This window comes from Mesocricetus auratus, unplaced genomic scaffold (assembly GCF_017639785.1).
Source record: "Mesocricetus auratus isolate SY011 unplaced genomic scaffold, BCM_Maur_2.0 Super-Scaffold_100691, whole genome shotgun sequence".
Taxonomy (NCBI): domain Eukaryota; kingdom Metazoa; phylum Chordata; class Mammalia; order Rodentia; family Cricetidae; genus Mesocricetus; species Mesocricetus auratus.
This window is the reverse complement of record NW_024429267.1, coordinates 15,364,044-15,385,585: the sequence shown is the minus strand read 5'-3', so window position 1 is coordinate 15,385,585 and position 21,542 is coordinate 15,364,044. Positions and strand designations below refer to the sequence as shown.

General features: G+C 37.4%; 1 protein-coding gene across 1 annotated transcript in view; it reads right to left on the bottom strand.

Moving 5' to 3' along the window:
- Positions 1-21,542, bottom strand: part of Bmp5 (bone morphogenetic protein 5) — a 121,928-nt gene that overhangs the window by 15,546 nt on the left and 84,840 nt on the right. The window contains exon 4 of the mRNA XM_005073721.4: positions 2,252-2,446. Within this exon, the coding sequence (XP_005073778.1) occupies positions 2,252-2,446 (195 nt within the window). The remainder of the gene's footprint in view (positions 1-2,251; positions 2,447-21,542) is intronic.

Here is a 21,542-nt window from a genome sequence, read left to right as displayed (position 1 = left end):
CAGCCTCCTGAGGATTGAGATTACATGAGTGCACCACCATGTCCAGTATAGACGTCCTTGAAACAGGAAAAAGCTGAGTAAAATTGTCAAAATGACCTGACCTAGATTTCAGTTCTCCTATACCTTATGCTTTTTTAAATTTCCAGTATTTTATGTGATCCATTAAAAACTGCAATTTGACAAACCTCTTTCTATCATTGCTCTTTCTTAAAACTGACACCCCCATGCATTAGTCAGGGAGCCCTTGTTATGAAAGCCTGGTACTATTATAGCATCTATTATTTTTATTTGGATAATTTTACATTTTACCTGGCATTTCAAGCCCCTCCCCCCAAGTACCAAGTGTTCTGTTTATATTACCATTCCCTTGCTTTCGGTCCCACCTTTTAAACCAAATCCTATGAGGCTTTTCCAGTCTGCTTGATTATTACCTATTGAAAGGTTAGGTATCACAGAAAAACCAGCTACTTTCTTATTATCAAAATATGAACTAACTTCAAAGTCATCTACCACATATTTCACAGAGATGCTCACCCAGGACAAACTCTGCAAAGGGGAATATCAGTCTACATTATAATAAGCACATACACTTAATGTGTTGGGAAACTGGTGAAAAGGCTCGTGATTTTTGTCCCATGTGTTTTATTCATCTATGGTTATAGAAGTACATTTGTTACTTTGTGGTCAAGAAGAAAAGATAAATAGAGTAGGCCCACAGGGGAAAGGACTTTGATGATTCTGGTTGCTGGAACCTTCTGCCAGAGTAATTATAAGCTCGAATAATAAGGGCATGGCTGTGCTTCCTGCTTTCCAGTTTCCTCAAAAATCGTTTACTAGTCTATGCAATGTTTAGAAAACCCCTCTCTTGAAGCAAAGTACTATATTAAATTAAAACATTTCAGTCAAATCAGAAACCACCTAGTGCATACACACACACACACATATATATACATATATATATTTGACAAGCTAGCATTTGCAAGGAAAAGGGGGTCTTAAAGGTTATTTTTCTCAATTTTCATATTCAGAGACTATAGCTTTTTGCCAAACTAAATATTTTGTGAGTATCTTTAACAAAGTAGCATAAAACTACCATTATTCTCCAATGAAACTTTATTTGAAAGTTTCATTTTGTATGTAGCATTTAATTCAGTATAATGTAGTTCCATATATAATTCTCCCCTATTGCTTCCATTTCTAGACATAAGAGGTGATTTGGCAACCACATTTCAAGAGGGTGAATGAATTCCACCTTTTGATAATCTCAGTTCCTAGGAGATTTGCTACTTTGAAGTAACCTCAAAAATAAAGATGTAAAAAAAAATAGCAAAGACTATTTGAAATTAGATTTCTAATTTGCCGAAATACTGCTAGTGAGATTCATGGCTGCCCTATTCATCTGCTCATCTTTCATCCTTTCTGCCTTTCTGCCTGTTAAGAGAACCATATACATCAATATCAGTAAACAAATATTTTAGGAAGTTAAGAAGTCTAGGATTAGTAAAGGGCCAAAGTTATTTTTCATAGATGGAAATAGATTCTTGTAATTATGTGGAGATCGATTTCAGCCAATTTCAGCCAGTTTCATACAAAACTTGCTTGCATCCTAGACTAACCAAGGTCCTTCTCGGCATAATGCACACAATTGAGTCACTGGTTGTTACATACTTTGTAATTAGTGACACTTTTATCTCCTTTTTCAACCAAAAGATGAATAGATTAAAATCAAATTAGACTGATGTCAGCTATACATCTGTAATATTTTGCTGAAAAGTTTTATGTGTACAAGTAATTGGATAGTTCTGTTATCAGCCCCCACACACATTGATTCTCTGACAGTCTGCCCTGTTCCTATTTTCTGAAAGAATTTGAGCTTCATGATTCACATCTAAATTCTAAAGGAGCTATATGCTGAATTCACCTGATTGACCTGGGGAAGCTAGCCTGCAAGTTGTGTCATTCTGTTTGGGCTTCACTTTGTTGACTTAGCCATTTCATAACTTTATTACTGCCAGCTTGATTTTAATTTGAATAGAATCTTTCATCACATGAAGGCATGTCGTAGTTATTTTTAAATGAATTACTGAGTGATTCACTGGTGAAACATTCTGGGGATGCTAGAAACATCATCAGATGATTTAATATACCAAATGAAGGTATATGCAGCTGGCAAATTTATTGTGGCAACTTGACTTACAACATATGACCCAGTAATTCTCTGGGAACAACTGTCACTCTCATTTTATCTTACCTCCAGCACTGGACATCCTGGAGGGGTCCTGATGAGAGCTGGATTTATTGCGGTTTTGATTTTTCCGTTTGCTGGCTGCTCTCACAGATCGAAGAAGCACTTCACTTGCCTTGAAGAAGGCCACCATGAATGGTTGTTTTGACTGAGGCCCATGTCTTCCCACAAGACCAGCAGATTTTACGTTAATACTGCGTCCTAGGACATAATATATAAACATTTGGTATGTGAGAAAGATAAAGTTGTGTGAGTGAGTTCTTCAGTACTTTGAAAAGAAGAAAAATATTGAAGCGTTATTAGAATGCTCCCTTTATAGACCAAGATCCTTATAAACCTTGATATTTATAATTGAAGACAAATATCCAGGCATATTTGTTTACTTGTTTTATTATTCTACCACAGCATAAAACATAGAAGTACACCAGGTGACATCCCATGGATGCTCTTGTTCACTAATACTTTCTCAGACAGCAAGAGAGGTTAAGAATAATAGATATGCTTATCCATCAGACTTGAAGTATCCACATCCAATATAGGTTCCAAAGTCAATTCTGAACTTTTCTGCATTAAAAACCCCATAATTTTTCTCTACATGATAAGAATTGAATGGCTACGGGGTTCATCTTTTTTCCAGCTAGCTTAAGCCTTTCTCATATTAAGTCAATACTGATAGCCTTTCCCCCATTCACTTCTGGCTATGTCAGTAAACTTTACAAAGTTATTTGCTCTAGCTAACATTCTTCATGCCATTCTGGGAGACTTTTCCTGGGAATGTAGGTCTGTTGTGAGCCCCGTGCTCATTGTAAAACATGGTGAAACAAACGTGAAATTTTCTAAATTCCTCTCCCAGTGAGTTTTCACAAACTGAAAGTTGACTGGGAAGGTTTGAGAAAACTCAAATGAAGTCTGGTGGATCTCCAAAAAGAGAAAAGTCCTAAGTGAGCTCATAGACTCATGTTGATGTGTATTTAGTTTACATCTAGGACCCTTATTGATCTGTACATGTGGCTGTACATCAAAGGAAGAGGGAGAAACCAGAGCGTGTTGCCTTTTCTAAAGTAGCAATATTAATAATCATACCAATATGTTTGGAGTGCTTCCTGTGAATATGTTATACATATATATGTATATATGTATACATATATATATGATTTTCTGGGTACTTCCTCTGCATTATTTAATATGATTCCACAAACACTATAGAAATTAGGGACTACTATGCTCCCAATTTAAAGTAATTGTCACTTTAAGTTATGTTTATATAATATGTAACTAAATATATACAAGGATCTATTATATATTCTATACCTACATACACAATGAAAACCATTGATTGCTTTCTAGTTCCTGGAAATCACCCAAAGGAGGTGAACTATTTAGTCTTATGCTGTAACTTTACTTGGAAATTACTCAGGCTTATTGAAGTTACTATTCTAGATATGAAGTTACTGATCCTGTAAGAGTAATATATAACATGACTTGAAATATGTACATGATTGACTCTGGTTTGCCCCTTGAGAAATGTGCATGTGTTCTCAAAATATTTATTCATCAAAGACGATGAAACAACCTCAGTCTACTACAAGACCTAACCAACCATAGAAGAAAGAAAAGACAAACAAGTCCCTGAAAAGGCATCAATGGCATTTAACCAAATAAGCTCTTGTTCTTTACAAAGTGTATTTTGGCAGCAAAAACAGTTTTGTGTGCATGTGAATTGTGCAGAGAGACTTCTCTACCATCAGAAAACGAGAGTGTGTTGTAAGAGTTCATGCAGCTGTTGTGAGAGAGACAGAGGTTCTTCACATGCCGCAATGCTAGTTTTTAAAAGAAAGTTCTCACCAATCCAAGCTACATGGGTATCTTCAACAATGATCCCATAACAGAGAAGTTGTCTACAAGAATGAAAATGGACATCTGCCTCACAAGCCTCTCTGCACTCACTCAGTCCTACCAGGAAAGGGACTTACAAATAACCCAAGCAGTAAACCTTAAACAAATAAGCATACACGTTTTTCTTTCAAATGCAAACTTATGGTGGCTCTGTGCCAGAGTGTATATACTTCTTAGGAAAACTTTATCATTGGCATAAATGAAAGAGGCAGTTTGATTTGTGGTTAGAGTAGTTTCCATTTTACTTCCACTGTAACAAATGTATTAATTCAGCTCAGACTTCCTCCTTCTGGCAGCTCTTGTGCTGTAAAAAGAGAAATTAGGAGTTCCAGCCAAATACCATACCTTGAACTGACCCACTTCAATACATAAACACTTTTACAATGTGTTTATTCAGGTGTAGCCCTTGAAATCGGTTTAAGAGTTTCCAGCAACAGAGAGCTCGGCAAAAGAAAAGAAAATGTGAACTGAGAAACTTAACTGTTATGGAATAGAAGAACTGGCAATCTGTTCAGTTTTTTTGTCCTGTTTTGAAATATAACATAAAAAAGTATTTGTTGAAACTTTTACTTTGATATTTTAATGAAGTGTTAATTTAACAGTAGCTAGACTTTACTTGTATACATAAATGACTGCAGAGACCATTTTTTAATATATGATCTTTCTGATTCTGAAATAGGTTACTTCACAGTGGTAAAATTGGTTCTCCATTCATTACAATGCACATTGACTTTTATACTTAAATAAGCACTTAACTCAAAGCTCCAAGTTTCCTTTGGTTTGAAATGTTTCTTTTTTGTCCCCCAAAAATTCTCAGTATTTTTATTTTTAGCTATAGAGAAATAATACTGCTCTAAAGATTTATGTTCTGAAGTTTGTAAAGATGTGTATAACAAATGAGAGTTTTCTTGAGATTTTCAAAGGGAGATATTGTATATGAAGCAAAGTGTCCCTTCAAATGAATGTGAATTCCTTTTTAAAATTACTTTAGAAATTACTAAATCTCTTCTTGGTATTTCACTTCAGCAATGAAGTAACAATTAATATTTTGTAAATTCGTGCATTCTCAGTTACCCTTGGTCTTAAACTACATTATAAAAAGCATTATCTATTTTATCTATTCTCTAGATGAATATATGCATTGATTATGCTGGTTAAACCTTTTGGATGATTGATCAGCTGTTTCCATTCTAAGTGCTCACAGGATCTTACAATATTGTATGTGATAAAGATGGTGAAACTTTTAAAATATACGGAATCATTTTTCATTTTACAGTTAAATGTATAATATGTGTTAGGTATTGGATACATGAAATAGATGGAGCCTAAACCATTTTGACTTAAGAAAACTGTGTTTGTATAATATCAATGCTCTTCAAAATTGACCTTGTTTTGAGTTATTTCCAAGTTAGAAAAATATACACAATGACAGAAAAATAGATTGAACATCTAATGGAAATTAAAATAGGATGTGATAGTATAAGAGCATTAATATAGGAATGGAGAAGATTTTAGCCTGAGACTACAGTTAAGCACTTTACAACTCATACATATCTTGGCATAGCTATAAAAAAAATAGTGCAATCCATCAGGGATACATTTGAGAAAAGTAGCAGCTTACAATATGGGTAAATAATTTATCAGCTACACATACAATAGAGAATAATATTCAAAATACATAATGAATTCAAAAAACTATATATCAAGAAAACAAATAATCAGTTCAAAAAATGGGATAAAGATCTAAACAGAATTCTCAAAAGAAGAAACTCAAACTTCTGAGAAACACTTAAAGAAATGTTCAACATCCTTAGCCATCAGGGAAATGCAAATCATAATTATTTGAGATTCCATCTCACACATGACAGAATGACTAAGATCCGTGAACAAGTGACAATTCATACTGTCGAGGATGTGAAGTAATGGAAGCACCCATCTATTGCTGGTGGGAGGACACATTTGTACTATGAAATTCAGTATGCTGTTTCCCCAGGAAGATGGGAATTGATCTACTGCAAGATACAGCTGTGCCACTCTTGGGCACATTCCCAAAGGATACTTCATCCTATCACAGAGACACTTCTCAACCACATTCATTGCTGCTCTATTCATAACAGTCAGAAATTGGAAGCAAGCTAGAAGTCCCTCACAGATGAATGAACAAAGAAAATGTGGTACATTTACACAATGGAGTTTACACAGGCATTTTTTTAAATGAAATCATGAAACTTTCAGGTAAATGGATGGAACTAGAAAAACATCTTGAGTGAGATAATCTAGAACCACAAAGGTAATTATGACATGAATTTGGATATTATCTATTAAATCAATGATAACCAAGCTACACTCCATAGAACTACAGAGGTTCAGGATAGAGTAAGGGACTAGGGAAGACAGACAGCTCTCCCTAGGATGGGGAGACCCACAGCCATACAGCAGAAAGAGAGACCTTGGAATGCCCGTCCCTAAACAGGATGTCTCCAGCAAATCCCTACCTCCTGAGCTCACTGGTCGTTAGAGAAGAGGAGCCAAAAACAATGTAAGAGCCAGAGGGGTGGAAGACACCAAGAAAACAAGGCCCTCTAAATCAACATGACCCATGCACATAGTAACTCAGAGAGACTGAAGCAGCACCCAAGGCCTGCATGGTCTGCACCAGATAGGGCCCTGTTACTGAAAGGAGAAGTGGACACAACCCTCATCCCTAACCCAGAAGCCATATCTAATTGATAACCACTTGCAAAAGAAAGTTTAGTTTCCTCCAAAGAGACTTACTGGGAAAATGAACTACTCTAAGTGTAGGCTGCATGCCCACAGGAAATGGCCAACAGAAAATGAACTCAGCAGTGTCTTCAGAGGTTCTTTGTCTCATAATGTCGTGTCAGGACTTTTCCTTGTTGTTGTTGTTTACTTTTATCTACTTTTTAAACTTTATTTATATGTTTTTCTTCTCTCTTTTTACCCTATAGTATATATTTGTGTATATATTATGGCTTCCAGATCTTATGGGATTCCTGAGTGTGCAGATGAGGGGGGGTCTCTTTCTCATGCCTTCTCTTGGGCGCTCTTTTACTTCTGTTTGTTCTTTTGTTTCATTCCAGTGTGTTAGTTTTTGTTTTATTGTATGTTGTGTGTTGCTTTATTTTATTGTTATCCCTTAAAATTCTGTTTTCTAATTAGAGACAGAAAGAGGGTGGATCTGAATAGGAGGTGAGTTAGGGAAGAACTTGGAGGAATAGAAGGAGGGGAAAGCATATTTCAGATATATTATGAGAGAAAAAAATGTATTTCCAATAAAGGAGGAATGACCCACTTAGAGCAAGGTACCAAAGACTATAAAGAAGTAGTGACTTTCGAATCTGTAGGTAGAGTTGTTTCTAGCTCTAATACAATTATTTCATCTCTACTTCTAGAAACAAAAATAATTCAAAGAAAATATAGACAGCTTTTTAAACCCACATTGGGAGTTAGGGCTACTATGGAACTTAGCCAGCAGAGTAACATAGCAGTGAAAATGCATTCTCCCTAGATTAATGCTTCTATAATAGGTCATGAAGGCAAAATAGTCACCTGTATCAGAATCAGCATCAGCAGAGACTTTTGAGAGTGGGAGGAGTTCTCTGGAAGGTTAATAGACCAGCAACCAGAAAATATTAGAGGTTCTGTACTAACACGAGAAATAATGCTAAACAAGAGAAAACAGCTCCCCTGAAAAATACACATCTTAATACTATGTACTGGGAGGGGCAGGGATGCAGTGGGGGATAACAGGAGGCCTGTAGAATTAAGAATGTCTAGTCAGTCTTTGCACGTAAAAAAAATATACTCATCCTTATTTTACCTTGAAATTGTTGTGCATGTTCCAGGTAATAAAAAGAAAAAGATTTTTAGTGGATACACGGGCAATTTTTTACTGCTTTATTAATTACAATGTGGGTAAAAACAGGATTAAGGTGTCTTCTAAAAGATCATTGCCTTTAAATAGAAATCATAAGGAAAATAAATTAGACAGAACTTCACCCTACTAAATCTTGTTATAATCGAGAATGGATATTTAAGATTTCAGTTTCTACCACTCTGGCCTTATTGATTTGAGCAAGTACTTGGAGCAGCATTAAGGCAAACTCAGCAAGAATACAACTGAGACAATTCAAATTTACAGTAACAGAAAAGGTAGAATACTGTAGCAAAGACATATCCTAACCTTACTGGCTTGTATTTCTAGATTATTCTGTTTGGAAAATCAGTAATTCTTTAAAAACAGAATTACTGAAGATAATCCGACAGAAAGTCACTCTTTGGGAGCTCAGTGGTTAAGAGCACTGACTGCTCTTCCAGAAGTCCTGAGTTCAATTCCCAGCAACCACATGGTGGCTCACAACCATCCATAATGAGATCTGGTGCCCTCTTCTGGCCTTCAGGCATACATACAGGCAGAACACTGTACATAATAAATAATAAATCTTGAGAGTCAAGTGAGGCAGGAAGGGAGGGAGGAAGGGAAGCAGGGAGGAAGGGAGGGGAGAAGGGAGGAAGGAAGGAAGGAAGGAAGGAAGGAAGGAAGGAAGGAAGGAAGGAAGGAAGGAAGGAAAAAGGAAGGAAGAAAGAAAGGCCGCTCTTCCCAGTCATGCTGATGCACTGCTAAGTGCTTCCACACCAGCAGATTCCGAGTCTCTGTAAGATGCAAGATCTGAAAGGCGTTCCTTTGAGAAGTTATCAGGTTGAGTGTTGATAAGACATTTGCATAAACTCCAAAGCCCTTCTTTCTATAAACTTATTGCTGCTGACTGTTTAACCCAGAACACCTGTGATAGGATGTGTACAAATTAATGTGCCTTCCTCTGAGGCAAGACACACAGCACCCTTTACAGAGGACTTCACAGAGAGCAAATCAACACCCTGGTTCTCGTTGACCTGTCTATTTGATCTCTCTTATGTTCAGCCTGTGGTTAAGACTGATCCCAGAACACATAAATCATGGATTCAGTAACTCTAAAATATACTGGGATTCTGCCCTTTTTTGAAACAAATGATTTTAAATATATAGAATTTTCTGCCTACCATATATAATAAATCATGCTTATATTACATTTTTAGGGAATGTGATCAAGATATAATTTTATCTACTTGAATTCCAAACATACTTCAAGTCAGCATAGCCTTAAATTATGAATTTTCTAATCTAACTACAGATTTCAACTTAGATGAAAATTCACATAACTTTAGTTGTGTAGCAGAAATGCAGACCCATTCCAGATGCAAACATACAAATTTCAAGTGCTCCAAACATAATTTAACATGACAGCTCAAATTGTAAGATGATTTACACTGACTCATAAATTCAAACACAAACAAAGATGGCTTAGATTTTAATTTTAATAACACTGAAATCTGAAAGGTAAGTGATATTTTGAAATTTTTCATGAAGTTTTAGAATGCAAGGTAAGTTTATTTATAAACAATTCTTCATAGTAATTCTCAAATCATAGTTGATAAATAAAGCTTAAGAATCAATGTCTTTCCTGGAACTCTGAGAAAAAATTTGAAGGTAACCATTTTCCTTTATCAGTTATATATTTATATATAATAGCTTTTAAACGTGTCAAAAACTAAAAGATGGAATGAATGGATCCATATGCCTAAACAAGTGTGGAACTCTGTGGCTGATAAATTAAGGTAAAATGACCCTTTGGGGGGGGCTGGAGAAATGACTTCATAGTTTCTGTGTTACCATGAGGACCAGAGTTAGAACCTTCTCAGTACCTATTTAACAAGCAGGATAACTGATGAATGCCTGGAGCTCTAATCATGGGGGATCTGGTTCCCTTTTTTGTACTCTGCACACATCTGTGCATGCAGGAGCACACTCACATTGACACAGAAGCTCACACACATTTTCAAAAAGTTCAAAATATAGAAGTCTCAAAAAGTATTCACAAACATGTCCTGACACACTGAAACATCCTGCAAGCTGGGCATTGTTGTGATGAAGAAATAGCTAGGTGCTGGGTATGGTGGTGCACGCCTTTAATCCCAGCCTTCCAGGGAGATAAAGGCAGGCAGATTTCTGTGGTTAGCAACATCTACATAGTGAGGCCCAGGACAGCCAGAGCTACATAGTGAGACCTTATGTCAAAAAGAAAAGAAAGAAAAAAAGGAACGAAGGAATGAACAAATGAACAAAGGAACAAAGAAAGATATGGCAAGATAGAAGACTGAGTATGGAGATGAATAACTAACACTAAAGAACTTTTGAAATGCTCTATGGAAACTATTACTATAGAAACATCCTAAAATACACACACACACACACACACACACACACACACACACACTTACATTGCATATGAATGGAAAGATCTGGACAATGACTCCCTGAGACAAGATAAGTAATCAAATAAATATCCTTATGTCAAATAAATGCCAAATTACTTCTTTTGAGTTGATGGTCAGTGAAGCATGGCCTCCCCAAAATCACTCCCCATAGATCGGTCCTCCCCAAAATTACCAAGTATTGCTATTTCTCTTGGTTGCCCTCCAGAATTTGATAGGAATATCCATTATCAAAAAAACAAAACATTTGAGTCACGGGCTATGAAGAAATCAAGCTGCTACTTATCTGGAAGATCTTTCCACTCCTACTGGCTAACTTTTGATGTGCTAGAAGACATTATGTATGCTACCAGAAGAGTTGGGTAATCAACAGGCTACCAGCTTCTAACCTTGGGATCTAAAATAACAAATGGCCTGATAAAATATGCTTACTAATGCAATAGTGGCATAAGACCTATAAGATATCAAACCAGCCAAACTCCCAGCATGGATGGTGGACATGGCTCAGAAAGTTCCTCCTGTCACTGAGGATCTATTAGTAATTGATGGCTGCTGACCCTAGAGGAAGTCAGTTTCCTTCAAGGATGCAGTCCTTGACAGGCTACCCAGGCTTCAGTAGATGATCCTACACCCATACAGACAGCACTATGTGGACTAAGTAAGTTTCAAAAAAAATAAAGAGTGAGTTGGTCATTGGTGGCGCATGCCTTTAATCCCAGTACCAGGGAGGTAGAGGCAGGCAGATCCCTGTGAGTTGGAGGCCAGCTAGGTCTATAGATTGAGTTCCAGTACAGGCTCCACCAATAAGGAGAAGAATATAGAGAAACCCTGTCTCGAAAAAAAGAAAGAGTGTATAAAATTGAGAGAGAAAAGTGGTGGGGATGAACGGGTGGGAACTTGGGAGAAGAGAAAGGGGTATGGATCAAAAGGGGTTATACACAATCTTGAAATTTGAAAACAATAGAAGGAAAAACAAAAATGTATCTCTTATACAATACCAAGAGACCAACAACAACAAAAATAAATGAATAAATAAATAAATAAAAGAAAAGGTTACAGCCCACTGTAGTATAATCTCAGCATTCAGAAGAAACTTCTCTTCATAGCAGAGACCATTACAGAAAACTACAACTGGTCATAATGTAGAGATCAACTGATTTTGGGATGCCTAGACCCAGTGTATGCATCTACACTCATACACAGTGATCTCTGTAGAACAGAGGCCACAAAGATGGTTAAGAGCCAGAAGACCAAGATTCTGTGGTGAGACTGTGTCTACAGAAATTACAGGAAAGCTACAACAATGATACCTCTTAGTTAGCTAAGAAAGGCCTGAACAAGGACAACACTAATAGACATGCTAATGTGGAAGGAAGGACTATAACTGGACTCCACCCAGGCAAAGAACTGCAGGCAGCTAAAGACTACTGCAGCCTGGCGGTGGTGGCGCACACCTTTAATCCCAGCACTCGGGAGGCAGGGGCAGGCGGATCTCTGAGTTCGAGGCCGGGCTGGACCGACAGCCTCCAAAACAATACAGAGAAACCCTGTCTCATAAAACAAAACAAACAAAAAGACTACTGCAAGTGGGAGAATTAGTCTCAATTAGCCCCCTAGCTGATTTCCAGTACCATCTGGTCAGTCCTGAAATTATATGCATACAAGTAACACAAAACTGACATAGCAGATTTTATTTGTATGTTTAAACACACACACATACGCACCACACATGCATACACACACACATACATACACACCACACCACACACACACACACACACACACACACACACAATAATCAAGGGTAAAGTGGGCATGAATTTTAGAAAGAGTGAGGGAAGGACATGAGGAAGTTTGGAGGGAAGGATTGCCAAGACCTGCACAGCTTTGAGTATGACCTGGCGAAGAAGAAATTTCAGATGTACATACATAACAGCTGGAAACAGGAGGATGTACACTCTAATGGAGATGGTCCAGCTTCCAGAAATCCATTGCATTTCTTATTTACATCTGTATATGGTGGCCATGTGTATTGGTTTACTATACACATCTGAAGAAAGAAGTGAGCTAGCTAACCTTGGTAGGGAGTCTCTGTGGAGTACTAGTCTAAGGGAGCCATGGTCCTGCAGTTACAAGGGACATAGAAGTTGCTGGTGGCACTTTTGTATGGGCAGTCCTCTTTGCATGTACTGTTTTTAGCTAAAAATTAACAATTCAATCAGCATTTGTCCTTGGACTCAGGAAATGTCTTGCCATTCTCTCCCCAACCTCCCGCCCCAGCCTGACCTGGATGGACAAAGCCCTGCCAGTCCCAGAGTCTGAGGCATTGGTGGGCATAACATGGCTTTTCTCATGTCATCAATACTCATTCAGGCAGGGATGGATACAGTTGTCCCCACACGGCACACGGTTGGAAAGGGGAAATGATATATTTTAATTATTTTTAATTAATAAATAGTTACAATTCCAAAGCAATACAAAGTATTAGAAGAAGCTCCTGTTCCTCTTATTGGGTCACATGCAAAGTAGAGAAGCATGGAGGGGAAAGAAGGTCTGCCAAAGTTTGCTACTATTTGCAAGAGAGTATCTGATGCCTTCATTTTGAGATGTGATGGGGGCTGGAAAAAGAAATGAGTGTATGGGGGCAGAAACATTGGCAAGTAACCGAGGCATGGCAGGAAACACAGTTCTCGAAAACCAATGCTCAGGAGACCCCAGGAAAGGAAGGTCTGGGGACAGAAAGGAGGTGCACACAGGAGCAGAGCCAGAGGTCCGTGTCTAGTGTGGAAGCTTTTCAGAAGAGTCAAATATTTTATAGTCTGAGGGAGGGGTGCGGTGGTAGAAAAACAGGTGCTGTCCTTCCACGGGCATCAGCCTGAAATGAAGGGTGTACTCCTGCATGGCAAGCATGGCGAGTATTTTTCCTTGGCCCCAACTTTCATCTGATGGAAATATGGACTGCATACTAAAAATTACAGTTTATCTCCACCAAAGCTCTTAGCTTTTAATAGCACTCGTCTTTAAATAGCCCCTTTTCCCTGGGGCCCTACGAATTTTGCAGACATCATCTGTCACATACCCCAGAAAGACTGGCTAGCATTTTGTCTTATAGCCCTCATTTATTTTAAGAAAGCAGAAACATTCTTTTCATAAAGCCCTAAGAAGAATGAATTATTTTTAGTCTTCTTTCCAGTTATGTGACTTTTTATACTTAAAAAAAAGAAGTATTACACTGAGAAAAATTTTTCCTTCAAAAAACAGAAGATATAAATAAAGCTATGGTAAGCTACAGACTAGCAGGAATTTACCAAAGGTCTTTCAAAACTCTGCATGTTGTAGTATCTATACAGAAACACTTTTAAAGCTGAAATTTATTTTCACATATATCAGCAGTAAGATTTGCCGAATGCTTGGTATGAGGTTTACATGGTTTACATGGGGACAATGGCCTTGGAAATGCACTTGATGCAGTGATGGTAAAGTTATGAGTGTCTGAAGAAAGTATTTTGTTGTACTCATTTATCCAGAATGCTTTATTACAGAGGACAGCACAGGTCGTTAAAGATGTGACCTTAATTTTACATTCTATAAATGATCATAAGCTTCTGGCACCATGAACATACATCAGTAAAACATTTAACACCGAGGAAAGAAAAGTAATTAAAGAAGACTAACACCAAATACCTAATGTAATATGCTATAATAAACATCGCCATTTTTTTCTGCCTTTCCAAATATTGACTTAAGACGTTTGGGGGCAGGTATAGGGATGCACCCCTCTAATCTCGAATTCAGGGTTAAAGCAGATGAGCTCTTTTCAATTTGAGGCCAGCCTGAGCTACATAGCAAGGTGCTTTACCCAGCATAAACAAGTGGACAGAAATGTATTAAAGGTCATGTCTTTGTGCCTTCATGCATATAAAACAGAGACAGCAAACATTCTTCTTAGAAATAGACGTACAAACCTTCACTGATAATTTTCCTATTTTTAGTCAACTTAACCCTTCTAACACTAAACCAAAAGCAGCCGCTGACCAGTAAGGAAGCCAGGTATTGAATCTGTTGCTTGACAAGCATCACCATGTCTATTCCCCCACAAAGCCATAGCCGCATTTTAAAATGATTAAAATAAGATTCAAAGGATGGTTTCTTTAATAATATTTTTATTCTTTGAAAATTCACACATGTATACAAGGTATCTTGATTACATCCCCCTCTTCTCCAGCCCTCTCCAGACCCCTCTGAGATCCCTCATTCCATCTCCCCTCTAACACCAGATCGTGCTTTTTAAATTAATTATTAGTAACTGATTGACATATCTTACACACTGGGTCCGGTTAGTGCTAACCACATGCATATCATTGTGTGTCATCCACTTGTGCATGGGCATCCTACCAGCAGCCACACTCCTAAAATGAAGGGACTAACCCAGCTCCGTAGTCACCGACTGTCAATAGGTCTCGAGCTAAGGACAGGGAGAAGGGCAAGAGTTTAACAACGCTTTAAACCCTAAGGTGGTGTCATTTTCCCTGTTGCTGCTAGGAATATTTTACAGCTAATATTCTCTCAGTTCTCCCTATATAAATACTTCCCACCTTGTGAAGACAGAAGCTAGTCTTCACAGTCTATCAATAGAACATACAGCATAGCTGTCAACAAAAATTGTTTTTTAATTCAGATATAACCAGTCCTGGGAAGGCAGATCATTTCCCCCAAGTTTCTATTTCACAAAAACTGAAATATCACTTTATAGAGAAAATAATATGACCTTTGGGGGGAGGAGATATGTGAATTCCCTGTCTGTATTCTCTGATCTAAATGCTAATAATGATGCTATTGGCTTTCACTGTTAACTTTTTGTTTGTCACTATTTTCAGTTTTCCCCTTATTTTGTGAATCTACAGCAGACATATTACAGTTGAACTCTGCCACACAGAACTGCAGAGAAATCTCTTGACTTCCAATAAGTTTTTCCTTTCTTCTTCCCAGTGTGATGTCTGTAAAGCATGCAAATACCAGCACTACAGCTAATATATGCCTTATTTTGGAAAAATAAGTATCATCAAGAAGTTAGACTCAGATGTAAAGACTAGAGAAAACACAGTTACATAATTTCTTATGTATTTCACAGTATTTGTGGCTATAACATTAGTGAGAAAAATATGTTCCCCTCAGAACTTCAATGTAGCCATAGTGAAGAGCCTAGAATGGGACTGTCAAAACACTGGCACATGTCCTTAACATTGTTTGTTTAGGGTGTTACTCCATGATACTCCTTTGAATTTAGGGAAAATAAAGCACAAATATATAGATTTATCAGAATCCTTTCATAGCCATTTTATTAAATGAAAGATTTAAAAATGGTGAGGCGGCCTGGAGAGATGGCTCAGTAGTTAAGAGCACTGATACTCTTCCAGAGGACGCAGGTTCAATTCCCAGCACTCACACAGTGGCTCACAATTGTCTGAAACTACAGTCCTAGGGAATCCAACTACCTCTTCTTTCCTCAGAGGGCACCAGGCATTCATGTGCTGTACATACATACATGCATAAAAACACCTATACATATAAAATAAATATGTACCCTTCAACTGTCTTAATCCACCACTAAGTACCATTTATCTTTAAATTGCTGCTTTTAAAGACCTATTTCCACATGTGCTCTTGAGTTATAATGCTTAACTCTGGATAAGTAAATGAGGTTATAATACAGCTTTCATTCAATTAAAATATGTTATAAATAAAAACAAAAGACATTGATTTAAAAGGGGGCCTCAGGCAGTAGGATCACAATATAAAACTGGTACATGAGAGAGCTTGTTGGAGCCCATTCCCTATGGTGGGATGCCATGCTCAGCCTTAATGCGTGGGAGAGGGGCTTGGTTCTGCCCCACCTATTGTGTCAGACTTTGTTGACTCCTCCCGGGAGCCCTTACCTGTGAGGAGGAGTGGACTGCTGGTGGGCTCGGGGAAAGGCGAGGGCGGGTGGGAGAAGGGTTGGGAGGGTGGTTGGAATGTAAAATGAAATTTAAAAGAATAAATAAATTATTTAAAAAGAATATATAAGACAATGAAAACAAAACAACAAATTAAGAAAAAATAGTCTTTACATTATATGAACATGACAAAAAATAACCAGAGACTTTTATTTATTGGTTTGTTCCGTTGTTTTTGTTTTGTTTTTCAGATAAGGTCTCATGTGGTCCATGTTAGCCTCAATATACAACTGAAAATGACTTTGAATTCCTGGCTCTCCTTTCTCCATCTCCCAAATGCTGTCATTGCAAATGTGTGCTGCCATGCCCAGCAACCCGACGTTTTTAATAGACAACCGAAATGCATTCCCTTGCACCTATGCACGATGAACACAACCACAGAACACTTCCACACCTAAGTCTCAGGGGTCACTGAGAAAGAGGGAGCAGAAAGATGGCAAGAGCCAGAGGATCTGTGAGTTGCTGAGAGATTGAATCTCCTAGTGATGTCAGGGGCTACACCCATAAAGTCTCACCAACATACCTGCCTGATTGTCAACTGAAAAAGGGTGGCATCGATGCACGTGCCAAAGTGGATCAGGAAAAGCCACAGAGGCCTCAGTCCTACACAGAGAACTACAGAGGAGAGCTGGGAGCCTGAGAGGTGGTCTTCCCCAGGAAGGAAAACAATTCATTGTCCAGTGTCAATTGGTCAGCCTTTAAAAAATTCATACAAGTAACACTGTATTAACGGGGCAGGTTATATTTACAAATATAAGTGTATATACATTTAAAGGTATGTATAAAATAACTATTAATAAAAGAAGATGTCACCAAAGAGAGTGGGGACGGGTATACAGGAGGTTTTGGATGGAGGAAAGGGAAGGGTAAAATGTTGTAATTATAATCTCAAAAATTAAAAAGTGGGTTGTTTACTATTTAGAAATAATTATTCATGAATAACATGGATTACAAATATGATATATTTATGAGTATTAGTTAACAAAAAAGTCATGTAACAAAACAATTTTAAAAATTAGAATCATAAATCCATATTTTAAATGATCTTTCTCAGAATACAAGTTTTTCTGAAAAGCAACTCTGCTTAGGGAATAAAAATATCCAAGCATGGCAACAAGTAAATAACAGGACGTATTGACATAATTTTCTTTTCAACAGTTTTGGGGAAAAAAGTCTAATATGTTGCTTTCCCAAACATAATCTTGGTAATCAAGATCTCAAAGGTAGAAACATCACTGTCTCCCTCTAGTCTTGGATATTAGGAAGAGGTTAGGTGGGAACAGAGAAATTTGAGATTTAAGGTTGACTTTTTGTAAAAAAAGATGATGAGTTTTAGAAATCCCATGTTGAATGACCTTCAGAGTGAATCTGCTATCCCTGGCTAAACCACAGGCCTGAGGATTTGTTGATATTTTACAAAAATGGGAGGTGGCAGGGATTTACCAAAGACTTGACCCATATAAAGAAAGAAATGATAAACTATAATTCACAGGAATAAAAATTTCTCCTTTATCAAAGTATTAATAGACAACTTACAGACATGGAGAAAATATTTGCTAGAAGACTGTTGTCCGTAATTCATAAATAACTCTTAAAACTCAATAAGAAAAGAATCTAAGATGGGAGTGTTGGTATATACCTGCAACACAGAGTTCCAGAGTCTGAAGCAGGACAGTCACAAGTGGGAGGACACTGTGAGGTACATTCAGGATCTCTGTCTCAAAAAACAAAATAAAAAATAGGGGCAGTGTTGTGTCTTAACAGACACTATACTAAAGGAGGCATTTAAATGGCATATGAAGAGGTGTTCCACATCCTATGCTATCAGGATATGTACATTTATCTGAATGGTCAAAGTCAGAACAAGAACATTTATTCCACGTTTGTGGAAAAGAACAATTGTACAACCCCTTAGGAAAAAGTTTGGTAAATTCTTACAAAGCATTTTTAGGTAATAAGGATTGAACATAAGCACTCGGGTAATGCAAACACACTATCACTAAGCTATATTCCCAGCCCATTTATTTCTGTTTACTTATAGCAGGGCTTATGTGAGTTGTCCTAGACAGTCTTGAGCTTTCCCTACCACCCAGGCAAGCCTTGAACTTGCCATCCTAGTTCCTTAGAATTCTAAGTGGCTATGATAATAGGCCTGTACTACCAAGTCTTTCTCAAAGCTAATCATGCTTTCACTACAAACCTTAGTATAGAGTTATGTCTTTACAAAAACTATTTACAGATGCTTTATTAAACATGCCAAGTTCAAGCCAGGAACAGCCATGATATACTTCATTAGATGGAGAGATAAATAGAGTACAGTTTATTCCAATTAAAAAAGAATATTTAATTCACAATTATACGGTGAGGTTTAAAAGTCAACAATTGTCCCTGACTGGAAATTGAAACATACATGGGCAGAGCAAGCCTCAGCGAGCAGAGAAAAAATACTCACTAATAATAAAATGACAGATTCATGTCCTCATAATATTTTCTCAAATCTGTAGATTACAAACTAAAAGTGAGCCTTATGTGGGTAACTATGAGTCACTCTAGTCACTCAACAGTAATAAGTATGCCACCTTTGAAGGGATGTCTCAAAAGACACAATCAAAGTATGCTATTTTGGGATAACAGTATAGTAGCTTCTCTTCTATGGTATATGTCTTCTACAGCCACTGGTAGTTTTCTGAGTTTACAATACATGAATTCTCTCTTGTTGAACAAAAGTTAAGTCCAAATAGACTCTTTCTGGTTGCTACCAAGGCAAAAGTGCCACTTCCGCACAATTGGGGCTACCTTGCTGATCCGGTCACTTTTGTGGTTTCTAGACTTTGCATCTGGATGGGACTATGATTGTTCTTCTACTTTAGCAGCTTACATAGCAAAACTTCTGATAATGATACTCTGAGAACTAATTCTCAGGAAGGAAGTTTCCAGATCAGTTCAACCACATTCCTCCAAGCTGTTTCTGAAATGTGTGGTGTGTTTAGCAATATCTTATTTGCAAGTTCTGAGAGGTGACCAAAGGCAATTGAAATAACTAATATTGTTTGAGGAGTCTCTTGAACCTCTTTTTCAGCAGATGGGGACTATAACAAAGATCCACAACTGTGCAAAATGGACCAGGGGTTGCCCAATCCCAAATGATACATACACAACCCAACCCCTAAGACTTGGGGAAACGTAGAAGGAAAAGGATTGTAAAAGCCGGAGAATCAGGATTCCTGCCTCAAGAAGATACAACAGGTATGCTGCACCCATAAAATCTTTACAGTATAGCTACCTAAGCAAGCCCTACATGACAACACCAGAAATTATGGCAATGAAGACAGGGGAATTTTCACAAAGTCCCACTCCTAGATGAGCTCAAAACATTCAATTGCTGCTGAAAGGGAAAACCAGTTTTCTCCAAGTATTTGCCCTGATTAGTTATCCAATTCCAAGTAATCAACCCTATGCACATGTATGTACAAGCAACACTAAATTTACCCAGTAAATTGTGTGTGTGTGTGTGTGTGTGCGTGCGTGACAATGAATAATTTGAAAGGCAGATGAAGGAAGAGTTATAGCAGGGAGACATGGGGTGGAAATTATGTAAATATAACACTCATGCATGAAAGTCTCAAAAAATTAAAACGTTTAATTAAAACAGAAATCAATCAAAAGCATTATTCATCAACATGGAAATGAAAGAAAGAGTGGCTATAAACTTCATAATAAGTTAAATTTGGCTATATTCAATGTTGAAATCTATGACTGGCAGAAGAAAAACATCTTTTCTTCTAATTTATGAATTTAAAAAATCATGATGATATAAGGACCTGAATGAAATATTGAAGTAGGTTAATTTGGAAAAAGAAAACACGGCAGAAATTTTGTCATTTTGCAGGGGCCAAATCATAACTGAACTTCAGGGAGGAAAGTATAAAAACTCAGAGGAAGTTTCCTGTAGAGTTCATGTGAAATTCATTATTCTCCTGTAATGGTTCCAATACCATTGTTTCGTTAGAAAATTATAAGAATGTACTTTTTCAGTTTGGACCTTAAATGAGCCTACTGTCAAGTACAAGACTTACGATGTAAGAGTCTGCCTCTAAAACAGCTTTAGTTAATGGGCAAGATTCTCATTGTACCTATAACAAAGTATCTTCAGAGACAGAGTGAAATAACAAAAGTGCTTTTAAAAATACCTGGTTTTAAAAGTTCAACATGATGCTCATTTGCTTTTAGTAAGCTCCCTGCAAATGTTACGTTTTTATTAATATCGTTAACATGATTTCAGCTAACCACCCCCCAAATACATTATTTGAATACTTATTTTAAATGAATCAAAGGGCTGGCAAGGTACCTTGTGGGTGAAGGTGCTTGCTGCCAAACCTTACAACCTGAGTTTAATCTGAAGCCTACAAGGTGAACAGAGAGAGAAAATTCCTGCAAGTTGTTCTCTGACCTCCACACTTGCAAAGTGGCACACATACTCCCTGGACACTTCACAAGCAGACAAAAAAATTTAATGATTTTTTGATGAATTAAAGATGCTCTTGGAAGGTGAAACATGTATTTATTTTGTAGGATTCAAGGTTATGGACTCTTAGCATTAGAAGAACAATTTGATGCCACTATAAACTATGCCCATAATGAGAACACACGAAAGCATGGATTCATATGGAAAGAAAACACATTTTGATAGAGTGAGCTCAAAAATATAGAACATATAGTTTATGAAAATCATAATGTACTATTTGGTTGAACAATACTTAAATGTAACAACTAATCTTCATTTTCATTTACTTTAGTCATGAAAGGTGAAAGGTATACTGAGGTTTTGTTCATTCTTTTGCAATGGGCAGGGGGTCAAGTGTGGTAATACATTATTTATGATTTATTAAAGCTTGCCTGAGGATTCAGAAAGCAAAGTCAGCCATAAGCTATAGAGGTCAGGCAGTGATGATACACACCTTTATCTTAGCAGCTATAGAGCTAGGTGGTGGTGGTACTCACATTTAATCCTGGGACTCAGGATTAAGAGGTAGATGGACCTCTGTTAGTTCAAGGCCACACTGACTACATGA